This window comes from Gorilla gorilla, chromosome 10, assembly GCF_029281585.2.
Source record: "Gorilla gorilla gorilla isolate KB3781 chromosome 10, NHGRI_mGorGor1-v2.1_pri, whole genome shotgun sequence".
Lineage (NCBI taxonomy): Eukaryota > Metazoa > Chordata > Mammalia > Primates > Hominidae > Gorilla > Gorilla gorilla.
The window spans coordinates 17,633,468-17,660,158 of record NC_073234.2 but is presented as its reverse complement, the minus strand read 5'-3'; the positions used below and the strand labels follow the sequence as shown (position 1 = coordinate 17,660,158).

Sequence of the window (26,691 nt, the reverse complement as noted above, 5' to 3'; positions counted from 1 at the left end):
CCAGGAAGCTTTACAGCATCTAGAGTTCTCCTTTCCTACTGTCTCCTCTGCTGCCGTAAGTAGTCCACTTTCTCCCATTCCACGGCATCCTCTATTTTTATTCCTTTATTCTTGTTATATGCATGCAGCCTTACTTCAGGAAATTTGTGCTGATTACATGACATGAGAGGGGAGGAACCAGAGCTAAGGGTGCAAGGCACAGGTTTGGAGACAAACAGCCCTAGGCATCCAAACCAGCTCTCTCAGCTACCAAGGGTGACACTGGACAACTTATTCAATCTCCCTGATCCTCAGTATTGTATCTGAAAAATCTAGAAAATATTAGCACCCACTTTATAGAGTTTTTCTGAGGTTTTGATGATCTAATACAAGCAAAGCGCTTCACATGGTATCTGGCACATAAGTAGTCCTCAGTGAAAGTTAGCAGTTGTTATTATTGCTGTCCACCAAAGAGCATTTGTTAATGGCATCATATTCTTGCCTCCTTCAGTTTCCAAGAGAAGTGTGTGTGTGCACTTATGTGTGCATGTGAGAGAGGGAAAGAGAGACACAGGAGATACACACTCTCAGAGAGAGAAAGACAGAGAAAAAGTTCTCTGAAAGAAATGTATACCTTTAAACATTTGTCTTTCATACTATTTTAAAGCTCACCCTCCATATTCATGGTGCAATGCTGCATAGTAAGAAACATAAAAAGAAATTTAACAAATGGTTCCTCCCTGCAGAAAGTTTAAAAACATGAGAAATAAACAGAAACATAAACCATCTACCACTGATATCTTAAGGATTCAATTAAGTGGTAAATATTAAATACATGTAGGTACATATTTCATATTTAAAAATACTTAACATATTATGGACACTAAAAACTAAATCAATCTGTGAGCGAATCAAATGATTGCTATAGTTAACAGTATCCTCTCACAAAAATACCATGTTACATTAGAAGCCATCCAGATTTTCTTTCTTTCTTTCTTTCTTTCTTTCTTTCTTTCCGTTTCTTTCTTTCCTTCTCTTTCTTTCTCTCTTTCTTTCTTTTCTTTCCTTCCTTCCTTCCTTTCTTTTCCTTCCTTCCTCCCTCCCTCCCTCCCTCCTTCTCTTTCTTTTCTTTCTTTGTTATGTTTATTTTAGATACAGGGTCTTGCTTTGTGGCCTAGGCTAGAGTGCAGTGGCGTAATCATTGCTCACTGCAGCCTTGCACTCCTGGGCTCAAGTGATCTGCCTCAGCCTCCTGAGTGGCTGGGACTACAGGCACGTGCCACAACACCCAGCTACTTTTTAAAAAATTTTTTGTAGTGATGGGATCTCACTATGTTGCCCAGGCTGGTCTTGAACTTCTGGGCTCAAATGATCCTCCCACCTCAACCTCCCAAAGGGTCGGGATTACAGATGTGAGCCACTGCACCCAGCCCCAGATTCCATTTCTAATCCTCAATCATCTCCATCTCTGCTTTTCCCTTTGCCCTGCCAACCTATCAAACCATAGACTCACCGAGTTCAGAGCCAAAGATGTAACTCAGAGCGTCACCCAGTTTGGTTTCTCCTTTTTCCCCTTTAACAGCAGCCATGAGAATCCCATCTGTTAAGGGAGAGTGACACATTTTGCTCCCTCATTAGATAATATTTAGGGAAGGTTTAAATGTTTTTTTAATTAAAACCTTGGGACCACTTCTTTAGCTGGTTCAGTTTATTTGCATGTTTGTAGGAGAGCTAGGTTAGGAAAGAAAATCCAATGTTATCGTAAGGGAAACGTTCTATCTTGTTTCATCACGATCATTCTACTCACATGTAAATTTTGAGCACAGTACTATATTTTTATAATTAGATTTACTATATATTAAGTCAAGCTCCCTGTCCCTGCCAGTTACTGGCCAACTGAACTGAGTTTTCTTCCCAAATTAGTTGAGTTGTGCTTATTAAGACAGAGGGCCTGAATGAGCTCCGTCCCATCATTGGCTGCTGCCCTGTGCAACGCCCACGCATGGCTCCATCTCAGCTGATGGAGGAAGCGCTCGTCCACAGCCGTAAGCTTCAGCTTTCCTTGCTCTGTTGCTTTCATCCTGACTGCCTCTCAACATTCTAGCTTCCCCTCTCCAGCCGTGGTGTACTGGAGCCAGCTTGTACTCGTTTGTGAGAGAATATTGTTAAATTTTCAGAAATTTTGCCAGCCGATTGTTCAACATGGCCAGTATAAAAACTAAATTATGTAAACTTACAACTAAATAAATTATATTAGAAACAAAGAGAATAAATACTCAAAAACTCCTTCCTTCCTAATTATTTTACTACATTTTACCATTCCCTTTGCTCTCAAGGTTGCTTATCATACACGTCAGCCTATGCTATCCGCGTGGTGGAAATAGCACACCATGGTAAACCACTGCTCAACTCTCCCTAGCTCCCCTTGCAGCAGTGTTTACGTGGAGATTCTCAAATCAAGCCATTGTGAGAGTATTTACAACAGGGAGGTCAGCAAATGTGACACATCCGGGCTTGATTTATTGCTCCGTTAATTGTTTAGACCACGGGTCTGCAACTCTGGCCTGTGGCCTGTTTTCCTGTGTCCCTTGAGCTAAGAATGGTTTTTATGTTTTCAAAGGTTTTAAAAAAAATATTCAGAACCTCCCATTGGTAGACCCAATAGTATTGTGTTAAGTCCGTGTAGAAGGCAAGCAGTGGTTTTTCTAATTTGTGGTGCTACTGCCTTCAAGCCAAAATGGGAGCCTCCCGCTGGGCTCTTCTTGCCTCTTCTGTCTCCTTCCTAATTACAATGAGTCTGGCATGAGGACACACCAACAGCTGACTCTGATGGAGCACAAGGCAAATGGAATCCAGTCCTCTCACTATCACAGTCATGCTAGTTCCACAGAACCAATAATAGTAAAAATGTTTTTATCAGTAGAGGCATTAGGTCAGAAAAAAAAAAAAACCAGAAAAAAGATACGTTGACTGAAACCATGCTTACATCACCATGTTTAGTGGGTATCTGGCAATTATCCAGGTAATTGGATCCTAAGTAGCCAGACCATCTCTTCTCCCCTCGCTCCCTGTGAAAAACTCTATCTGGAAGCTTAATGATCTACATTACCAAAATTAACTGGGTAGCTGTAAAAGCTAACTGAGTTCTTTTATTTTTTAAGGGTGATCAGTTATCTTGTATCATTCTGAAACCCATAAATGCTTGAGCGTTCTTGAAGGGGCTGTCCCCATTTACAGCCAAGCAAAAAGTGGTAACGGAATTCTTTATATGATTACTAACGAGACCACAATTAAATTTCAAAGCTGAAAACCAGCAGAAGCAGAACACTTTTAGTTGCTTATTCTCTTTTTCCCCCCGTGTGCCAGGGTTTCCGCCGCTACCTAGCATCAGAGTGCCACCATCCCAGTCTCATGTAGGCCCTCGGTGTCATCTCTTCCTCCTAACAATTACCCTGCGTCCAGCCTTTCCAATTTTCTAAATTGTAGCCAGAATTACCTTTCTGAAACTTTGATGTCACTTCCCTTTTTAAAGACTTTTCATTGTACTTCATTGCCTAGAAAATAAACTCCAAATTCCCAAAGTCCAAACGTGGTCCCAGAAGACTCCTAACCACCCAGCGCCAGCCTGTCTTTCCAGAGTTGGCTATATCCTTAAGGAACAGGAAGCTTCTAAACCAGTGCTTCCCAAACTTGGAGGCACATTATAATTACCTGGGAGCTTTAAAGAAACTCAATGCCCAGGCCACGTCCTACATCAATTAAATCAGAATGTCTGTGGGTAAAGCCACTGTCTGGCACCTTAGGTAATACCAAAACTATATTAGGATTTTGGTGACCCAGATTGCCTGGTAGATCAGGTACTGTTCTCAGAAATGTTTTAAACAGGTGGGCATGGTGGCTCACGCCTGTAATCTCAGCACTTTGGGAGGCCGAGAGGAGCGGATCACCTGAGATCAGGAGTTTGAGACCAGCCTGGCCAACATGGTGAAACCCTGTCTCTACTAAAAATACAAAAAATTAGCCAGGCATGGTGGCAGCACCTGTAATCCCAACTACTCGAGAGGCTGAGGCAGGAGAATTGCTTGACCCTGGGAGGAGGAGGTTGCAGTGAGCCAAAATCGTGCCATTGCACTCCAGCCTGGGCAACAAGAGCAAAACTTCGTCTCAAAAAAAAAAAAGAAAAAAAGAAAAGAAATGTTTTAAACAAACCCATTGTCATAATCAATACATTGATACATTGTACAATAGTTAGTTTTAGTGTATCTCCTCCATTAAACTTTAAGCTCCTGGAAGGCAGGGTCTGTATTTGTTTTGTTGTACTGATGATATTTAGACAGTACTCGGGACCTGATAAGTACTTGGCACCTAATAAGACACTCAACAAATGTTTGTCAAATCAAAGAACAAACAAATGAACAAATATATGAATGATTTCAACCAGGAGACACCGAACTAAGAAATGAAGTCATTCATGCCTTTTTGAATAAAGGTAATTATTTTAAAGATGGAGCACCAGCACCCCATTTCCCACTGAATTGGTCATTATAAGCCTTGATAAATCCTCCTGGTAGAAAGAGCATTGCCTGGAAATCGGAGACCTGAAGTCTAGTCCTGTTCTGTCATTACCAAATAACAAAGTCAGTGATTTGTATTTATTAAGTGCTTGATATGTCCCAGGTACTTTATTTGTATTTTCTTGTTTAATCCTCAAAAATAATCTTACCAAATAGATATGATTAGCAAACTCATTTTATTGAGAAGGAAGCTGAGGTTTACCTAGGACAGGTGAACTGCCCAAGTACCATACTAGCTGAGCCAGATCTGAACCCAGGAAGTGCAGAGGCTGCCAATCAGGCTGTCCAGTGGTTCTCCATTCTGCCTGCTGTTTGAATCACTTTGAGACTGACCAGGGCCCAACTTCAGAATCCTATTAACTCCTCTGGATGAGCCCTGGCCATGGGGCTTCTTTTTAAATGCCTTCCAGCAATTTTAAAGTGTGGCCAGGGTTGAGAACTTTTGCCCTAGGCTCTCTCTACTCTAAGCCATTGTATTCTCCCAAAAGCCACTTCTCTGTGCTTCAGTCTCTTCTGTACAAAGAGGTGGCTGAAGCCACCTATCTTGGCAATAATTCTAGCTTGAATGCCTACAAATTATCCCTGCCCTTGCTCCACTTCCCACCTTAGGCCCTGGCAAACAGGGGACTCCTAGACTCTCCACATCTGACTCCAGACAGCTTTCCCCTAAGTTTTCAGCCTCCGCTACAGAAAACTTGGGGCTGGGATAAGCTAACACAGTCTTATTTTGTTAGATGCTATACAGCAAGTAAAAGCTGTAGCTTCTTAAGAAGAATAAGGAGGATAAATGTAGCCCAACGGGTGCCCCTTGTCAGCCCTAATTGAGGATGGTCTTTCGGCACCAGGTAAAGGGAGAGAGAGTACAGAAGCAGAGTCCCCTGACTGGTAAACTAGCCCTTTCATAGAGCAACATGGTCTTCTCAGCCCTGCCTCAGAGGGATGGGTTTGGAGAAGCAGAAGATCCAGTCTGTTTTCTTGGGAAAGGAAACTCCAAGAAGGAGAACAGGAGAAAGCTGAGCAGGTAAAAACTACTGGTGGCTCAAGGATATACCATTTGCATAGGTGAATCCCTGGGCCAAGACCTGCCGTCCGTGAGCAGGAAGGGATTGCTCCCATTCCCAGTGCTCTTGGGAGGCTCTGAGTCTGACTAGCTCCAAGACCAGTGGGGACCAAGGTGGCTTTAGCATGACACCTATGGCACTACCCAGACAAGTCTCTGGCTCCTCTGTAAGGCCTAAAGCTCAAGCCAACCAGAAAAGTCTTAAGTCCAAGAATAACTGAGACCAGCCTCTAACTCTTAGGACCATTCCACCCTGGTCTAGGCACAAAGACAGGATGTACAGTGTCTTCAGGTCGATACACTTGGCAATTTATTTAAAGAAACTGGAGCCTCTCTTGGGCCTCTGCCGTGCTCCCATAGCATCCCAAACTTTTCACACTCAACGCACTTTATTTTGATTACCTGCTTATGTGTCCATTTTCCCCGTGAGACTCTAAGTTCTAGGAAGGCAGGGAATGTGCCTGTCTTGTTCACTGCAATATTCCCAGCTCCTAGCCCGGTGCCTGTCTCATGGTAAGAGCTTCATAAATATTCATTGAATGGACAAGTGATTACATGTAAAGTTTATCTCATAAGCGAATAAGCAATACTTGCTACCTACTCCATGGGAAAGTGCTGAGCCATGAGTTGCTATGCTTATTATAAGAACTCTCCCATTATAGACTAAACACAGGCTTAGTTGGGTAAAAAAAAAAAAAAAAAGATGCCTATTTTTCTGACAGTTTGTTGTTTTCTTCTAAAGTCCATATAATTTTTAATAAAAGCGAACAAAACCAAACAGTGGTTTCAGTGCTTGGGGTTGTTTATAAATACACTAATACTGAAGGCCCACGGAGCCAGCCCTGTTAACAACACGGGCCTGGCTGGCTGCAGTCCTGGTCACTGCTCCTAGGAGTCTCCATAGCAGCAGGGGAAGGTCAAAGCACTGGGAGAGGGCTATTTATTACCAACAGGAAATGTGGAAAACACCCTGCCCTTTAATCTTCCAATTACCTCAAGGAAAACAGAAAACAATGTTACCATCAGACATTATCCACAGAGAAAACAGAGCCTTCTGTGGATGCTCAAACCCTACTTCTAAAGCCTCATATTTTATGATTACATCAAAACACTTAAAGTGTTTCTAAGAGCTCTTTCAGCAATACTCACAACAAGCACAAAAATAAATGTTATAACATTATCTCCTTATTAGAGATAAGAAAAACTGGTCTGGATTCTACATAATTTCTTCCATACCCACAGAAATGGGTGAGAACCTACAGATGCTGCCTTCCAGCCCACAAGGTTGGTACCACTGCCCTCTGCCTTACCTCCAAAGACAGTCACAACAGGTCCTGAAAACACCCAAGATTCCTGCATTAGTATCAGAGCAGAGATCTGTATCTGTGTTTTTTGCATCATGCTCCTGGTCCCAAGATCCCCAAGGACATCACAGAAATAAATCAGGGGCCTGGCAATGGCGATTTGTTAAAAATTAAAAATTATAACCATTAGTAAACCAAAAAATGGGGAGCAGTAATTCTTTGCTTTACATTAGTACATTTTGTTATAAGTGCCTTTATAAATGATAAAGTACTAATTTTTGTTCTGGAACTAAGTATGACTCTTTTGTGCAGGATATAAATCTTGCTATTCTCAGGAGCAAGGGCCAATGACTAAACATTCGTGGAGACCTATCTTCATACCAGGCAGGCACTTTATATTCTAAACACGTCACAGGCATTATATTGTCTAGTTATCACGGTAACCCTAGCAGGTTGCCATTATTGTTGTCTCTATTTTATAGATGAAGAAACTGAGGCCCAGAGCTTTAGAGTCTCCCCAAGTTTACACAGCTAGAGGGAGATTGAGACTTGGGTTTCTTTGACTGCAGAGCTCATGCTTGCAATCATTTTGCTGTATTGTCTCCACAAGAGAAAGACATTATGCCACTATGGCTAGGTTTAATTTTCTGTAGTTTAGGGAGATTGAAGGAATCCCAAATCCCAGAAAAATCAGTCAGCTAAAGTCACTCAGAAATATTTCTGGTCATTTAGGTGTCCTCTAAGCACAAGGCCAAAAATAACAGTGATTTAAATGACACTGGAGTAGAAATACAGGTCACATCCAATTACAATGGATCTCAAGGGAGCATCCAAGCTCTTATTGTGTCCTGGAACTTTTTATACTAAATATTGCTTTCCCCAACTACTAGAGGTCTCACTGATCCTCCTTCCTTTTCTCCAAATTCTGGTACTTGCCTGTACATCACAGGTGAACCGTTGATTATACACTGTCTTTTACTGTTCACTATTTTTTCATGTATGCTAGTCTTTGTCTCCTCAACTAGATTTTAAATTCCTTGAGAATAGAAACTGGGCTTCCAATCTATTGTGTATTTACAATGTGCACAAATTGGGTGCCTACTGAGCATGTAGAGAGTCCTCAGTATAACTTAGGTATTGATTTGTTTAAATAATATAGGCCAAAAGCCTTTTTCTGTAAAGGACTAGATAGTAAATATTTTAGGCTTTGCAGATCCCATGGTCTCTGTTGCAACTACTCAACTCTGCTGTTGCAAGGTGCAAACAGCCATAGACAATCCAATGAGCATGGCTGTGTTCAAATAAAATTTTATTTACACAACAGGCAGAGGGCCAGATTTAGCCTGTGAGCTGTAATTTGTCAACCCAATATAGAATATTTATGATAGGCTTGAGGGACCGGGTAAGGAAATATTCTCAAATCTCAGCATTATAGAAGTAGAGACTATACCTCCCCTTCATCCCTCTACCCCCTAGTCCCCACTATTAGAGTTCTAGCTCCTGACCAAGCCAAGTATTTTTCCAAAGCCTCTCATCTTGGACTTAAGGTTAGTTTAGCACAATATTTTGCAGTTCAATTACCTTTGGGGCTTCATACATCAGTTTAAAAAGAGAAAAATCAATGACAAGGTGAAAAGCTAACATAGTAGGTTGTAAGAACAATAAGTAATTACAAAATTCTTCAAATGCATTCCACCCAGGAGGCTCTGACACTCTTTCCCGACTGCTTCTTACAGACTGCCATGCAAATCATCACAGGTGATTTGAAATACTCATTTCACCTGGATTAGCAATCTACAGGGAGAGCCCATCCACCCTGGCAGGAAGCCACCTACAGGATGGCAAGGGGAAACATTCCTTTCTCCCCACAACAACAGCTTTCCTTCGAGCATGACGGAACACAACAAATGGAAGAAGAAGGGCTTTTCGGCCCTTAGTTTTGATTTAACGTTAAAAAGTCTTTAATGGGCTGCTTTCCTGACCTAATTTCAGTGTGAGATGTTTCCCTAAACATATTGTTCAGTATTGTTTCTGGGCTTTTCTACATGTTTGTAAAGATTTGATACGCATTTGATATGAACCGAGGTAGCTTAATAGAGAACCACAGAATCCGTAGCTGCGTAGCACTCTTCTAATTCAATCTCTTTAGTACACAGAGAAGTGAAGTGACTTGCCCAGAACTGTGGGTTCTTTGCTCAAAGCAGATAATCATTCGGGTCATCCCTCTGTGACCTCAGCGCTATGCTAATGAATCAGCTAGTGCACACCTAGCTAATGGGAAAGACAATCCGGTGACAACCCTCGACACTCCTCCATGTCCCAGGACAAGGCTCCTGTATGTGAAATCAGCCACATCCAATATCATCTTCCTCAATGATGTGACACAGAGCTGCCTGTGTTTTCAGAGGCATGGCCAGCAACTTCCATTGTCCTTTCCATGGTACACTGAGAATAAAACAGAGATTTGTCTTCTGCAGTTTCTACTTCCTCCTTTTTCCTTTTTCTTTCTTTTTTTTTTTTTTTTGAGACTGAGTTTCGCTCTTATCTCCCAGGCCGGAGTGCAGTGGTGCAATCTTGGCTCCCTGCAACATCTGCCTCCCGGATTCAAGTGATTCTCCTGCCTCAGCCTCCCGAGTAGCTGGGATTACAGATGCCCGCCACCACGCCCAGCTAATTTTTTTGTATTTTTAGTAGAGACAGGGTTTTGCTATGTTGGCCAGGCTGGTCTCGAACTCCTGACGTCAGGTGATCCGCTCGTCTGGGCCTCCCAAAGTGCTGAGATTACAGGCGTGAGCCACCGTGCCCGACCTCTACTTCCTCTTTCTTAACATCTTTTTCTCCCTGTTGGTAATCAAATGACTGATTACTTTGAGACTCGTGGACGTTGGGTAGCACTATCAGGTCTTTGCATTTTAAGCCAATGATCTCTTCATGTGGAATTAAAGGTGCTTCCTCATATCTTAGGGTGATGCCCAGAAATACAAAGAAGCAAATCAAAAGGTGTAGCTATTGTAGAGATCCTCTAGACCCACTGAGCTTTCACCTGACTCCTGACAGTGACAGTAAATTAATAGATTTCATGGGACTGGCAGAGAGAAGCAAAGAGAGTGGTCAATTCAACAGTGATCTCTCCACTCCAAAAAGCTCTAATTACCCCAGTCCCCCTCCAGGTCAAGTTAAGAGAGGTCTAGTCCAGGGAGCTATAAGGCCCAGACTGGAGAATTTCTGACCTTTTCAAAGGTACAGGTTACCTCTTACCCTAGCAAAAGCCCCCCTGGTAGATGTCTGCCTTCCCCACATTCCCCAGTCTTCACCCCATATCTGCCCCTTCTCATTCTGCTCTGGCCCGCAAACAATTGTTTCAAATCTTAACCTTTTGTATAACCCTGCAGAACAAAGAGCTATGTCTCCTATATTTTATCTTCCTCTGTGAAGTTTCTGATAAATATGTTTTAACTTGCATCCTTTATCGTATAAAAATACTGGGAATGTGCTGCCCTGGGAATTAACATATTCTTTGTCACTTATGCAGAATTTTTTTGATTTGAACACTAATTGGGTAATTGGATTAAAAGTATCCCTTCTGGGCTTCTATTAGAAAGAATAATACTGGTCATGAAACTATTAATAATGATGATGAAGATAGTGATACTCTTACTACTACTAATTATAATAGTTTTTTGGGTTTTTTTTCCATTTGCAGTACATTGTACAGATTGCAAAGCTTTTTCTGGTACATTTTCTCACTTGATCTCATTTACCCAGTGAAATTGGTAGAGCAAATATGTTCCCCAGGGTATAGGTGAGGTCATTTGTTGAAGGTCACGTAGATAGAAAGAGGTGAAACTAGTTTCCCTTTCCAGGAGGGGGTGCCCTTTCTACCGTGCTCTGCTGCTTAAAAAATAAATGAACCATGCATTGAAAACAACTGATAAGGCACTGCTTCAAACTGTTCTCCTCCACAGGGAGAGAGAGTTAATTGTTCACTTCTGTCATCCTTTGGAATAAAATTCCTAGCAAAAAAAGGGCAACTCATACAGATGGCAAAAGCACAGCATCGGAGGCTAAGTCATCTCAGAATCACAAATTCTTAGGGGCATCCTGACAGCTCCTCTCTTCCTCTCCATTCTAACATATTCTACTACAGGACAAATGCCAGACTTAGAGGGTATTTACACAACAAAGAAAAGAGTGCTAATAAAGCAGACTGTGTATTTGTGTTTTAAAATTGTGATGATACAGTCAATCTATATTTGTATACAAACATTCATTCATGCCTACAAAACCAGTTTTCAGTTATATTCTGATTTTCAAAGAATCTAAACATACTGTCTTCTTACAATTACCTTAATTGATTAGGTGCTGAATTTTGTCTTACTCAGTCATTGCCATGGTATAAAAATCCCAGACCCAAACATTATTTTTTTATCATTCTACAAACTTGTTTTAAATTGCAGTATCCAACTTTGTAAAACCAAGTGTGAGCATATGTTTAATCTCATAATGACAATTATAATATAATCATGAAACTCGAAGTCACCAATATTTGTCCAAGGTATCATGATGAGGCTTATGGAAACACAGTGGAAGTACGCCAGCACTCTGGACGCCAACAGAAATGGAAGCTACACGGATTAAAAAAGAATTTGCCTATTCGAAATGGTCTTTTACTAATATCGAGCCTGCAACTTAGTATATTTGGATAAGTGATGATGACCTGGTTTTACAAACACAGATTATTCAAATAGAAAGAAGGCAGAAGGCTGGCGTCATCCTAGAAGGTCAGAGCTTTAGGCCTTTGTGGGGAGGAAAAAAGAATTTAAAAAAAATAAAGCTCTGTGGGCCAGGGAGATGAACAATATGGCAATGCTGAAGTCATTGCAACATTATTTATCTTTTTTCTGAGTATGATTTCTAATCTTCAAGAGTTTTTTGTTTGAAAGTTAAAAAACCAAAAACCTTTCCATGTTTTTCTATCTCCCTTAGAATATAAAATCTGAGAGATCAGGACTTGCTATTGCACGTTTTTTTATCCCAACTTGGATTTCATTATTTTATAAATCATGAGCTCTTTAAAAAATGCTGACATTTAATGAGTAAATTCAACTAACTCAGGGTTTAGTTCAAAAGAATAAGCATTTATTGAATCTCTATTACGTACAAGGCATTGGACCAAGTGCTAGGGAGACTACATGGGTGATAAGCACATAAAAAATAACATCTCCATCCTCAGCAACATAATGAGACCCCATCACTACAAAATATAAAAAACATTGGCCGGGCATGGTGGCACCAGCCTGTGGTCCCAGCTACCTGGGAGGCTGGGGTGGGAGGAGTGCTTGAACCCAGGAGGTCAAGGCTGCAGTGAGCTGTGATTGTGCCACTGCACTCCAGCCTGAGAGACAGAGAAAGACCCTGTCTCAAAAAAAAAAATAAATAAATAAGTAAAACTTTATGAAACATACTATTTCCTCCTTTTTGCTTATCTGTCAAGAAACTCAAAGCCCAATTTCTTGTTCAATTGCAATAATGTTTTCAGGCTAGATTTTCTATAACAATTCTCTTTTATTACAATGACTTTTTTTTTTTAGAATTAGAAAAAAATGTATATGTAACATAGTAAATAAATAAGTCTAAGTTAGGATAAAGTGAGCTAAGTGCCACAAGAAAAATCGCAACAGAATGCAATGAGGATTCATAGGCTGAAAGGATTGTATGGGAGAAGACAGGAGGTGAGTTTTCCAGGAAAAGGTCATTCCAAGCTAAGAAGACAGATGGGCAAAGGTACAGAGATGGGAATGTGTAAGATACTTGGGAGAAAAGAGTTCAGATACAAGGAGGTTAGAACAGAAGATGGGTTGTTTCATTAACTCTAAACACACAAAAAATTAACTCTTCTCTACTAAGGGTCATATTAGCATGTTGTTCACATATGTGAAATTTTCCCCATAAGCAAAGTAAGGGTATCTTCGTCTTACTCATCAGTGAGATCAAAGACTGGAGATGACATGACCATGTAATTTCAGCACAGACACAAGAAGCAACAATAAATCATGAAGAATTAATGAATTTCATCAAGTGAGCACTCAATAAATGCTTTGCAATTGTAGTCATACACATCACTAAGACTTGTATACACTTTTGTTTTATGAACATTTAAGTTTTTACATTGGCCCCTATATTGCCTGTCTTCTCTAATGAGCTCAAAGCAATTCGTTCTTTGGAGGCCATGATCTATTCTTTACACTTTAAAGATGGAAAGACTGAAAAATTATGAGGACAATGATCTGTGTAAGGATCATGGAACTTAACAGACAAAAGAAAAACAATGCCTCATTATATGTGAGAGGGAAATGCAAAGTAGAATCTGTGGGTTCATGCTGAAAAATCAAAATTAGAACAGCTAATCAAGTGAGAGAGTGCGACTAGTTCAAGAGTTAATCACAAAATTCTCCATTGCCCATATTACAGATTACACTTGTTTTTAGAAGCACATATGTGATTAAGAGCAAAGAGGTCAGTAACACTGGAAAAAGGTAGTGAACTAACATGGAAAGTTGTCTAGTCAGCTTTGCGTGGTTGCTCAGTTGCTGCAGCCCTGTGTTTTTCAAACTACAGGTCACAATCCATTAGTTGGTCATGAAACCAATTTACAAAGTCACAAATAGCATTCTCAAAAATGTCTGTATACTTAGTATTGAAACATTTATTCTAGTTAATATCAGGTATAAATATAAAACATATGTTCTCAGTCAGACTGCAAATGACCCCAGCCTCAGTCAAAAAAAAGTTGTTTGAAAGCCATTGCTGTATTCTTCCCCACTGGGAAGTTAGGCTTGGGAGTCAATAGGACTGAGACTCCAAAACGCAGCTTAGCCAAGAATTTCAGTACAATTGAAATTGTGACTGCAAAGATTATATTGCAACATATTATTATGAGAGGGTATGTGTGCCGTATCTATGATATTTCTATATCAAATAGGTAAGAATTTATGAATGTGAGTAATAATGTCTGCACAGTTGTTCTAATATTTAATGCTAGATAAATGGTTTAGATCAACCATTCTCAACTTTTTAGTCTCAAGACTCCTTTACACTTTTAAAAATTATTTTTTTAATTACTTTTTATTTATTTTATTTTTGAGATGGAGTCTCGCTCTATCACCCAGGCTGGAGTGCAGTGGCAGGATCTCGGCTCACTGCAACCTCTGCCTCCCGGGTTCAAGCGATTCTCCTGCCTCAGCCTCCCAAGTATCAGGCATTACAGGCGCCTGCCACCACTCCTGGCTAATTTTTGTATTTTTAGTAGAGACGGGGTTTCACCATGTTGGCCAGGCTGGTCTTGAACTCCTGACCTTGTGATCCGCCCACCTCAGCCTCCCAAAGTGCTGGGATTACAGGCGTAAGCCACCGCACCTGGCCCACTCTTAAAAATTATTAAGGACTCCCTCAGAGAACTTTTGTTTATATGAGTTATATCCACCTATATTTACCATATTGGAAATTAAAAATAACTTTAAAGACCCCGGGCTATGTGTGTTTTGTTTGGAGTATATGAAGAAACTCTGGCCTCATATGTAGACAATGTAGTTGGAAAAAAGATGGATATTTTAATACAGTTTTTCAGATAATTGTGGATATTCTTCTTGGATAATATACCAAAACTTGACAAGCTAGAGTTTCTCAAAGCTTAGCTGCAATGTACTATCTGAAATCCTATTAACTTTTCATACTGTTACATTAAAAATCCATTAGACCACCTTGTCCTTGAATGGATCTTTTGCCTGTGCATGATTATGTAGCACGAGACATTGGTCTTTTGGAAAATACTGGACCACTGAGTTAAGCAGATCTTTGAGATATTGACACTTTCCATTATACAAGATTTGTTAAAATTGCGCTCATTAATATCATCACTGATCTCATCAGAAAAAAACATTAAGTACTGAGATGTCAAGCTCATGGCAGTAGATACACATTTTCTAAACTTTTAATTCTGGCTTGAAGACTTAAAAATTATCATTGGCAGCAGTAATTGTCCCTTGTTTTCCTGAAAGTGACAGGCACACTTTATTTATTTTCAGAAAAATGTCTGTCAAGTACCTGTTTGAATAATCATAGTTTGCCCATCTTTCTTTCAAGTAAAAATGTTTTATGAAAATAAAAATAAAAACATGAATTCGGCCTACAACTCAAGCACAGAAGTATTTTCCTACAGACAAATATGACACACTTCATTTTGCAGCAGACGTCTTTATGCCTATTTCCTATTTTTTTCATGCAGAATGTGAAAAAGAATTGTACCCAAGGATTAAGCTTCAATGAAATTAATAATTCTTACTGCTTATCAAGAACACCATCAGGTGACACTGGCTCTCTACCTTCTTCTTTTTTTTTTTTTTCTTTTTTAACTGAGAGTGCAGGTTAGTGACGCGTACTTTGACTAGCAATACAGTTTGGTGCCCCTGCCTTGATTGGGTTAAGCCACCGGCGCTTTTAACCACCATTGTCTGCAAAACGTCACCACAGTGAACAAGTCGAATAAGTAAGTCTCAGCATTGTCGTAAAAGGTTTTTTTTTTTTTGACCTTGCAGATCCCCTGAAAGGGTCTCAGAAACTCCCAAAGGGTTCCAGGACCACACCACACTTTGAGAACCACTGGGTGTTAGCGCATTCAGAATTCAATTCAGTTCTCTTTCTCTTCAGAGTTCTTGATGCTCGAGGCTTATTTATTGTGATAGATTTGATCACTGAAGCGCCAAAGAAAAGATATGCCAAGGGGTCGAACACATCCAAGAAGGAAATCCTACCGCACACACAGCTCAAAGGCTCGAGCGCGTAGAAGAACAGCTCTTGGAGAAAGAAACGGGATGCAGAAGGCAGGCCTGGGCTTGTCGTTGCCAGTGGCAACGATCCTCAGTGGGCGGGGCGCGGCCATCGATTAGTGAGGCCTTGCGTCTGTCGGCGGGCAGGGGGGTGGGGGTGACTGGAGCCGGAAGGCCTCCCGGGCCTTGTGGTCGCCGTGGGTTCTCGGTTGCGAGGCAGCTCGCTCGTTCTGCGATCTATTGAGAGTGGCTTCCAAGAGCCCCGTGCCTATGTCTGGGAGGGAGGGAAGATGGCAGCCGTGGCGGCAGGCGGCCTGGTGGGAAAGGGGCGCGACATCAGCCTAGCGGCCCTGCAGCGCCACGACCCCTATATCAACCGCATCGTGGACGTGGCCAGCCAGGTGGCTCTGTACACCTTCGGCCATCGGGCCAACGAGTGGGTGCGTGCGGACGCGGCGGAGCAGTGCAGCCTAGGGTTGGGGTGGAGGCGGGGGGCGTCAGACTCAGGACTTGAGGACCCGGTGAGGGGGAGGAGACGTTGACGCCCTGGAAGTGGGTGGATCTGGGGACTGAGGCCGAAGTTGTGGAGATGGGGTCTCGGGGGTTTGGGGGAAGGGAGGCGGATCTGTGGAGCTACCTGGAGTTGGGGAAAATACTTAAATCTCTAACGTACCCAACGCTGGGAGACCAGACCGATCGGGTACCGCACCATAAGAGCCGAAGGAAAGGAAGGACCTGATGCCTTATGGCCGGAAGACTGATGTGCTCGAGAAAGTAAAGCAGAGTTCTGTTACAGTGAATCTGTGGCTATGGGGGAGGCAGGGACAGCAGACGAATAAAAGTGCAGAGTTCTGATTTTGGAATGTCAGTCTTAGATGGGGCAAAGAGAAATCAAAACTTGATAGAAGGGGAGAAATCTGCAAGTTGTAAACTTAAGGGGAAACACCAAGAAAAGAGCCAACCTCGTCAAATAAAAGACAAAATGGGGCAGGATCTAACGCTTAGAAGGAAGCTGATGCTCTTGGGAAGATTATTGCACGGCAGCACACCAAGTTCGATATTGGAGGTCATTTGGGAGCCAAATTATTTTAGTGCTCTTCTCAAAGCAGAGTCCCAATAAATGGTAATGGAATGAAATTTCATTTTCCTCACAGTTAGAATGGGGTAGAAGCCTAGAACACTGGCGTCCTGTTGCAGGGATTGCTGCTTGTAATTTTGTAACCCACCTGCTCGAATGTAGAGAGATGTAATTTTGTTTCTTTACTCATAATGAGTTTTGTCCAAATAATATTCATCATCCATTATGTATCACATACATGATATCCATCATTTTAAAATAAGTTACAAAACAGTATGGAGAACTTAGCCTTGATGAATGGATTTCAGATAAACTTTTTGTGTTCTTCAAGTCGGTTGTATAAACATCAAAACTTAATCTAGGAAAACATCCATGTTGAACAACTCTGTATTTTTTTTAACACCCACATTCATAAGCCTACTTATCTCCAGTATAGTTCAGCAGCCTGTAGTAAAAACCTCACCTGAAAATCATTAACATAAAAATAAAAAGACAAGCAAGAATGGGGTAGACAAACAGTTTTGCCCAAAGTTCTTAACGGAGGAAATTTGCCGGAATGGGGCAAAGAATTTAGGTCTGCTCTCCTAGTAGCCAAACACAAAAGGAGAACAGGAAGAGCTCTTTAATATTCGTTCTTCTGTAATAGAAAGTGTACCTCTTGATCAGGAGAAAGAGGTTATTTCCCCCTAGTTTCCAGGGGAATTTGTCACCTACTTTTTTTGTTTGTTTTTGTTTGTTTTTTCGAGGTGTCACCTTCGTTTTTACATAAAGAACATTGAGCAACATAGACAGTTTCCTCCATGGTAATTAAAAATATATATGAAGATATTCTACATATGGCTATTTTGCTGCTCTGTAGAAAAATGCCAAAGGTATAATGTTATAATCCTGTAAAAGTAATTCCATAGTAGAGAGATGAGGACCAGGGATGTATAGTTCTGTAAGTTGACTTGACACTGGGATTCGAGTCTGGAGAATCCCAAGAAACTGTCAGTATAAAGAGAGTAGAGCATTTCTCTTGAATAATAGTTGTTTCCTATAGGCTTTTGACCGTTATCAATGTGATAGATACCTTTTAAGATAGTTACAGATGTTTATTAGATACCTAAAGCCTCATCAAAAAGCAGATGTGTCACAATGCATTAATTACAGGAGTTATGTTTTCCTGCTTGCTGGACATGTTGCCTTCAGACAGGGCATAATTCATTCAGGAAAAGGTCATTCTTTCAAAGTTCTAATCTTCAAGGCTGTGGTAGCCAGAAAAACAAAGAGAGAGACCTAGTTCAACTGCAGAGCAGTTGCTGGAGGCAAACTAATTATGACCACTGTCTCCATGTGCTGTCACTGTGGATGGGAGCCGTTTGAATGTAAACCTAATAAGAATATGAGAATATTGTTGAGAATAGAGGAGAAAGTATTTACAAGAAGGCAGGGGGGATGTTAAGGAGGGGAATTCTTATTGCCCTGAAAATGGATGAAGAATGACTTCAGCCTTTCAAAGGAGGAGAAATTAGGAAGGAAAGGTGTCTAGAAAATGAACTGCTTTAAAGAAGGATTAAGAAAGATTATGTGATGACTGGAATAGCAATTTTAGAGTTAGACCTACTCCCTGTTGCCAGGAAAGACTGCCACCCTCCTCCAAAATATTAATACCTATGTGTCAATTGAAGACCATAACCCTGGTATTTTCCAGCTGTCAGTCCTTAGACCAGTGGCTCTCAGCTGGAGTTGATTTTGCCCCCAGGTGACATTTGGCAGTGTCTGGAGACGTTTTTGGTTGTCACACTGAAGGGAAGAGTGTTATGACATCTACAGAGTAGGGGCCAGGGAATGCTGAGCCTGAAAACTGCCCTAAAGTGACTAACGTTGTGTTCCTAGCTAGTGGTTTTCTAAGTTTTTGGTGTATCCAAATAAGTCAGAGTTTTTTAAAAGTGAAAAATGCCAACCTAAAACCTCTGGATAATGAGACCCAGGCATTTCATATTGTTGAAAGCCTCATAGGTGACTCACATGCTACATGCATGATGAAGAGAGATTTGGGAGGATAAGTTGAGACCTACTTTTTGATTATTTTAACTGAGAATAATCAAGTTAAAATAGAGATTGCGTTGAGCTATTTTGTGTCAGACAGTGTGCAGAGTCCCCAAAATTTGCAAAACAGCACTATTTTATATTCCATTTTGGGTTTTTTAGTATTTTGAATTCTGAATTGCTTATTTCTTTAGCACTTGTTAGATTTTATTATACAGTATAATATTAAATCCTCAAATTGTACTTTTAAAATTTAAGCTAAAATACCCCGGGACTGGTAACTAATACTTTCACATAAAAGTCCTCCTTAAAGGATCTAAGGAACATCTAATCTTGTTTTAGCTATTCTCCACATCCCTAACCCTGGACTTTGCTCAGAAAGAAAAAAAAAAATCTGGTTGCCCTTGGATAACTATGGAGGGGCCAGGAAAATGCATGAATTTGGGCAGCTGTAATAGAACAGAAATGTATATTTGCAAAGTCTCTTTTATCCAGGTGTCATAGAGCGCCTGACGTTTTTTCATCAAAAGATCTGAGTAGTGTAAGCTGGTTATCTCTTTTTTTTTTTTTTTTTTTTTTGAGACGAAGTCTCGCTCTTGTTCCCCAGGCTGGAGTGCAATGGCACGACTATGGCTCACTGCAACCTCTGCCTCCTGGGTTCAAGCTATTCTCCTGCCTTAGCCTCCAGAGCATCCAGGATTACAGGCACCTGCCACCACTCCTGGCTAATTTTTGCATTTTTAGTAGAGATGGGGTTTCACCATGTTGGCCAGGCTGGTCTTGAACTCCTGACCTCAGGTGATCCGCCCGCCTCAGCCTTCCAAAGTGCTGGGGTTACAGGCGTGAGCCCCTGTGCCCGGCCTGGTTATCTCTTTTCAATGGAGAAACTGAGACATATAATAATAAGCTAATTAGCCCAGCATCATCTGGCAAGAACCCCACTACAGGTCCCAGGTTGTGATTATTGAAACACAACTCCTTCCTATGAACAAACTCATATTCTTTGTGTGTAATGCTAAATAAAAATCTTAGTTTTAAGAATTGCTTTTTATAAGTCAGAGATTAATTTTAGGAGAAGCATGCCTTTTACATTTCTGACCTTGGAATTTTAAAAACTAAAATGTGGCATTAAAGGTTTTTTTTTTTAATTAAGAAAAGAGAATTTCTGTTACATCAAGGAAGAAAGGAAACAAGTCAGAAGCTCTTTAGTTTTATGTGTGCTGATATATATAGATATCCTGATTCGGATCTCTAAGATGAAACAGTCCAAGGTCAGATACTGGAAGACCAGGAGAGTGTTTTAATCTTGTGGGGAGTGATCCTGACTACATAGAGGTTCTGCAAAGTCCTAGTTCTATCACCTGTATCTTGGCTCAGTTTCCTAACAATGTAATGGATAATACCAAATACTTTTTACAAATTTATTTTTAAATGCTTTGTGGACATGTGAATACTTGCTGACTGAATCAGTTAAACTTTAGGGACAGCCAAAAATTTGTATACTGTTCAGGTAGCATTTACTGTACTGTAGGGGCCATTTTCCTGATTAATACTTTGGTGGTTTGGGTGTAAGTAATTCTTAGTGCTTCAGGTACACTCAGGATATACATTTGTCAGCAGATAGGAATTAACCATGTTTGTTTTCAAAGAAAGATAAGTAATGTTTCTGTATATATATTTTTTCATTTTGACTTGGATATTTTTCAAAGTACAGGGGCAAACAAGCCACATTTCAGAAATAAGGATATGTTTCACAGTATGTTATGGTGATTTATACAAACTTCATAGTGAATCTAGTTTAAGGATGAACTCCCTGACTTACCTGTGCTTTTATGTTAGGGAAAAAACTGGCTAAAGTTGTTTTAATGGTTATTTATTTATTTATTTATTTATAAGAGACAGGGTCTCCCTCTGTTGCCCAGGCTGGAATGCAGAGGTACAATCATAGCTCGCTGTAGCCGCAAACTCCTGGGCTGAAGCAATCCTCCCTCCTCAGCCTCCTGAGTAGCTGAGACTACCGGCATGTGCCACCACACCTGGCTAATTTAAAAAATTTTTGTTTTGTAGAGACAAGGTCTCACTATGTTGCCCACGCTGGTCTCAAATTGAACTCCTGGCCACAAGCAATCCTCCTGCCTCAGCCTCCCAGAGTGCTGGGATTACAGACATGAGCCACTGTGCGTGGTCTAAATTCTTTATTTATAATTTCATATTCCATAATAATAAAAAACATCTTGAGATTAAAAATTTTGTTACTAGGTAATGATTTTTATAGCCATTTACTCTTGATAATAGCTTGATATGATTTGTGCCATAATGGATTTTGTTTTCAGGACTTGTAATATAATTTCATGGGCAGAGAATATGTTGTTGAACTAAGGCAGTGAGTGGCTCTCAGACCAGCATACATCAGAATCACCTGGACAGTTTAATAAACCCCAGATTGCTGAGCACCATCCCCAGAGTTTCTGATTCAGTAGGTTTGGGCAGGAGCCCAAGAGCTTGCAGTTCTAATAAGTTCCCAGGTGATGCCGATGCCGCTGATCTGGGGATAACACTTTGAGACCCACTGAACTAAAGTGAATGAGAAATTTGCTGAAATTGCCTGAGCATGTGAAAGGATCATGCCTTGTGTGCCTTTTAAAAACTGCTGTTTTGACATTACACTTTTTTTAAAAGGGCGTATTTTTCACCAGAATTACAGAGTACTTAAATTTTGAATGATTATGGTCATGAATATTAATAATAAAATATCAGGTGTTTAAATAGAATGCTGAAATTAAACTGTGTAAATTGCAAAAGTACATTTTAAATTCTGAATTACAATAGGTCTGGTTAGTGGTTAGTCAAACACCTGGATACTTATATGTGTGTTTTTTAGTATGCATTATATGGATGAATATTATTATGGCCTGGCTTCCTGCCTTTGGAGAAATGGAAAAGAAATGTCAAGTGACCTAGTTGAACCATCATTTTAACTTTACCACCTCTCCCAGATTTTCTCAGGCGGATTTCTTGAGTCCTAACTTGGTAATACTTGTGTAACTTTACTTCAGTGATCTTGGGTCAGACCTTGACTGTAAATATGCTACACTAAGTAGGTGATTGATTCATCTGAGAACTCTGTGGCATCATTGCCCTCTCTGTCTAGCAGTCAAAGTAAAGTTATTGAAAGATCATCTGCTCTCCTAAGTCACTGGATATGGCAAGAGAAAATGAACCCAGAAAACAAAATGAAGGATAGTGAAATGCAGACACCAGTGATGTCTGCAGCTTTCTCTATACCCAGTGTGGTGGAAGGAGAAAAAGGCAGCACTCTTCTTTCTAATTAAATCCACATAGCACACTTATTTTCTCATTGTTTCAGCTAGGGGTATGCTGCTATCCCTGTATTTGGTAAAGAGAGATAATGATGGTTTGTTTTATAAATGACAAAAGAAAGACTGCTTCCTGCTGCCTAATCTGCAGAGGCACAATGATGGCGTAGAACTTGCTTTCTCCTTTTCCTGAGAATAACTACTCATGTTGGGTATATTTGGCCCATTGAAGTTATATATAATTCCTATTCTATGAGAATTTGTTTTATACCTTTGTGAATGAAGATAACATACATGTCTTGTGTGTTTTGTTTTTATTTAGGAGAAAACTGATGTGGAAGGAACCTTATTTGTTTATACAAGGTAAGAGTGTTTCACTTTTATAAAGAAACTAATCTTCGAAATAATATTTTAGCTCAGTTGTGTCACTCTTCTTCAAGTACATGCAGTTTTATTTCAAAAAGAAGTGAAAGAATTAAATCTCAGTTTTGAAATTATTAGTTGACATGAAGAAGGGAATACCAAATAATGTCACCTGGTATATTGTGATGAATACTAATTTCAGAATATAATTTAAACTTCAGTATAGATGAACTTAAATCATTGACTGGGCACTGTTTAAAATAGATTAAATATTCTTTGATTCAAATGAATGGCACAACATTCTTGAATATAATGCATTGGCAAGGAGCTAGAAGAACACTATCAGAAATACTAGATTGTTCAGTTAATATTTGGAAAAGGGTTTCATTGATCACTTTTCTTTTTTTTTGAGATGGAGTCTCGCTCTGTCACCAAGGCTGGAGTGCAGTGGCACGATCACAGCTCTTGGCTTGCTGCAACCTCTGCCTCCTGGGTTCAAGTGATTCTCCTGCCTCAGCCTTCTGAGTAGCTGGGATTACAGGCATGCGCCGCCACGCCCAGCTAATTTTTAGTAGAAACGGAGGTTTCACCATGTTGGTCAGGCTGGTCTCAAACTCCTGACCTCGTGATCCACCCGCCTTGGCCTCCTAAAGTGCTGGGATTATAGGCGTGAGCCACCGCACCTGGCTGTTGATCACTTTTCTCCCACCCCTGACTCTTTAAGAAAGCATGATCCAAAATTGAAGATGTCTTTCACTCCTCCATTGTCTAGTCAATAGAATACGTTTCAGGATAGATTTAATAAACTCATGTTTTTAGTCATTTCTTGTTATCAGATATTATTAATATCAAATTAGAAGTGCATATAGAGACATACATTATGTATATTGGCTCAATAAATAAACTTTTCATTCACATAAACATTCACATAAAATGTCATAGCCGAAGGTCATCACCTTCAATGAGGGTACAAAGATGAAATTAAAAGGCCTAATATAAACCTTTCTAGGGGTATCTGTTTCACTGGGGAGACAGGAAATACACACACACAAGTGTATTTTCTTTCTACATATATTCATGTTTATGGTAAGCCACAATACAGGATAGAGTATCCTAAGTGCCAGTGGATAGATTCTGAGCAATGAATGGGCTGCTGTGATCATGGAAGGCTTTATCGTAAGCTTGTCCAACCCACAGCCCATGGGACATGTGGCCCAGGTTGGCTTTGAATGTAGCCTGACAGAAATTCGTAAACTTTTTTAAAACATTAGAAGAGTTTGTTTTTTTGTTTTTTTTTTTTTTTTAGCTCATCAGCTATTGTTAGTGTATTTTATGTGTGGCCCAAGACAATTCTTCCCTTTCCAAGGTGACCCAGGGAGGCCAAAAGATTGGACACCCCTGCTTTATAGAGCAATGTGTCTTGAATTGGGCCTCAGGAATATGGTGGAACTTAGCTTGCATAGAGGAGAGGGAAGGCAGTCTCAACAGGAAGAATGGCAAAAGCGGGGGCGGAGAACCTGGTGTGTTCAAGGGACAGTGAGGGAGATGTGGTGCAGAGGGCTTATACTGGTTTATAGTAGTTAGCAAGTGTAAAGAGATTTGCTAGCTTGGAATGTCAGACTCTGGATTTTGAGATTTATTTTCTTAGCAGTAGGAAGTTATTGAAGGCTTATGAACAGGAGAGTAATAGAGAAAATGTATGGGGAAAGTCAGTGTATTCACTTCATGGGGACACACTAGTTCTGGAAGAAATTGGAGTCAGGACAGTGAGAAGATTATTGCAGTGGAGTAGATAAGAAATGATGAGAGTTGGGATTAGAATAATAGAAATTGAAATGGAAAGGGTATTGCAATGGTGAAATTAAAAAAATGACAATATTTTGAACATGGAAGATTGAGAATGACAGAAGCATTGGTGGAAAAGAAAGACAGGAGGTCAAGAATGTGGCTTGAGGATCAGCCCTCATTTTACTTTGAAGTAATGATTTGGAACTGGTAGCAGGACATTCGGGTGGAGGTGTCCAGCCCCTCAGAGTAAGGGCAGGGCTGGAGATGATTTAGAGTTGTCTGAAGTAATTTGGTAGTTGAAACCATGAAATAAAAGCTGTTCCCTGAAGGAGTGAGTATAAAGAGGAAGCGATGAGGGTTTATGGTTAGGTTTGAGGGCCAGCAAGGATACAGATGAGTCAGCTAGAAAGATAAAAGCAGGACTAGAACAGCACAGACAGGCCCATTCGGGGCAAAGTGTGGGCATGATGGAGGTCTGTGTATGCTGAGCAGGAGGGAGCTCAGCTGCAGGGGAGGAAGGTCTGTTCCAGTGGAGGCAACAATGGGAGGTGGAAGGAAGGAATGGGAGGCAAGGCCAGCACACTCGGTGACAAGGAGGTCAGGTTCTTCACAGTCTCAGAAGAGCAGTGGAGTACCCAAGAACCGTTGGCATATGAGTCTACATTATGCTCCCAAACATCCAGAGCACCAGAGCATGCCCCCAGGCAAGTTTATTGGGTAGAGTATGAGCACTCTTGAGGATTCTGAAGTTTACAACAAAAGCCATAGGGTTGCACTGTACTATGTGCCATGCACACAGGGTGTGTTCTCACTCATCTCTCACAACACGCATTATGATTCTTTGGAAAAGTGACAGAAAAGATGTATTAGTATGTACTAATGATTGATTTGGGGAATTTTTAGTAGGTTTTTTTTTTAACTATGGAAGAGGAACAAATCATACAAATATTTTCTTTTGTACATCCAGACCAAATATAGGTTTGTATTTTCAAGGATTTCTTACTATACTCTAAGTCTCTAATGGAACTCTCAATTAAACAAAACATTAAATTGAGAAAAAAGTCCTTTGCTGTTTTTTAGTCTTTTCTCCAAATCTAACTCCTCAAGAATGGGATGCCTCCCTTATCCCCTGCAAAACAAAAACCTCCCAGATCCTAGAATGTTGAGGCCTTTCTTCAGTAGCGAATTACAAAAAGCATGTAAAACTCATGGTGGGTGGGGGGTGGGAGGCTTGTTACAGGGAATGGAGCTGGCAGTGATATATTTTGACTTCTCTTACAGAAGTTGCTTTAGAGCAGTTGGCACATTTATCCCCTGGGCCTATTTTCTAAATTATGAGATGGTATAGTAGCTGTACTATTAAAGAGGTGAGATCCTGTTGTGATAATGAAATACATGCAGAATCAAATTCTCATTCTTGTATGAAAACACTTAATCCCATTTAAAAAATCATTTATTTCCTCCCATGCCTTCCTTTCTGTAATAGAGAGTTCATAGAGACACCCACTGGCGATTTCTGAACTTGACAGTTTCAGAAGACCCCTAACAGAGCTCTTTGGGAGTACATTTTCATTCTTCCTCTGAATTTAAGTTGAAGTGATTATCATGATGATTTCTGGTATTGATTGTATGCTTACCACCACTTTACCCCTTTGTAAAATAAGCTAGGCAAGGATTGCCTCCCATCAATTTTAAAATTGGAGGTTTCAGAAGACAATCCTGGTAGTGGTTATGTAGCTGTGTTCCTTGATCAGTATCAAATAGAGGTGAAATAAAACTAAGACATAAACAACTTGTCTTCCTGTTGCTCATAACATTTCTGTGGGTTTGTTAATAACAGCCCTAGCACCCTCACTTAAAGTAAATAAATGAATTCTGCTTGCTTCAGCTTCAGTGTGTAAGTATGTGGTGTTTCATTGTCACCGGAAGTTGCACAGTTGAATTACTATATGGCTGTCACCCAAGGGTAGACGAATGCACATGTAGTTGTTAGAGTTTATACTCAGTATAATTTGGATTCTTTCTGCCTGGCAGAGTAGGCATTCAAGGTTTATTGAGTGAAATGAAAATAAAACATCACTAAATGTCACATTTTTATAGAGAAAAACTTTTATAGTGGTTTATCTGTGAAGCTGTTTGCTTTGCATTGAAGAAAACAAAATATCTGCCCTTTGCACTGTTATGTAAACTTCTAGTTCAGGCTGTGTCCTCACAAGTTCATTGTTCAGAGTTGCTTCATATCACTAAGAGATTTTGCAGGCTTCAGTTTCAGACTAACACTTAAAATTTTCTATGAAAATTTTCTTCACATAATTGTGATGTACACTCTAATATTAACTACCAAGATTGTTTAAAATATCTTTAATTAATTT

At 40.3% G+C, this 26,691-nt stretch overlaps 2 protein-coding genes across 25 annotated transcripts in view; one reads left to right on the top strand and one right to left on the bottom strand.

Moving 5' to 3' along the window:
* Positions 1-26,691, bottom strand: part of CACNA1C (calcium voltage-gated channel subunit alpha1 C) — a 720,825-nt gene that overhangs the window by 671,037 nt on the left and 23,097 nt on the right. The gene's annotated exons all lie outside the window — the stretch shown is intronic.
* Positions 15,861-26,691, top strand: part of DCP1B (decapping mRNA 1B) — a 59,605-nt gene continuing 48,774 nt past the window's right edge. Inside the window, exons 1-2 of one of the 2 annotated variants that reach the window (XM_004052501.4) lie at positions 15,861-16,182; positions 22,491-22,531. In XM_004052501.4, the coding sequence (XP_004052549.3) occupies positions 16,033-16,182; positions 22,491-22,531 (191 nt within the window). In that variant the 5' untranslated portion in view covers positions 15,861-16,032. Of the gene's footprint in view, positions 16,183-16,406; positions 16,517-22,490; positions 22,532-26,691 lie in introns of those variants that run through there. The other variant, XM_019038224.4, reaches the window with a different exon arrangement.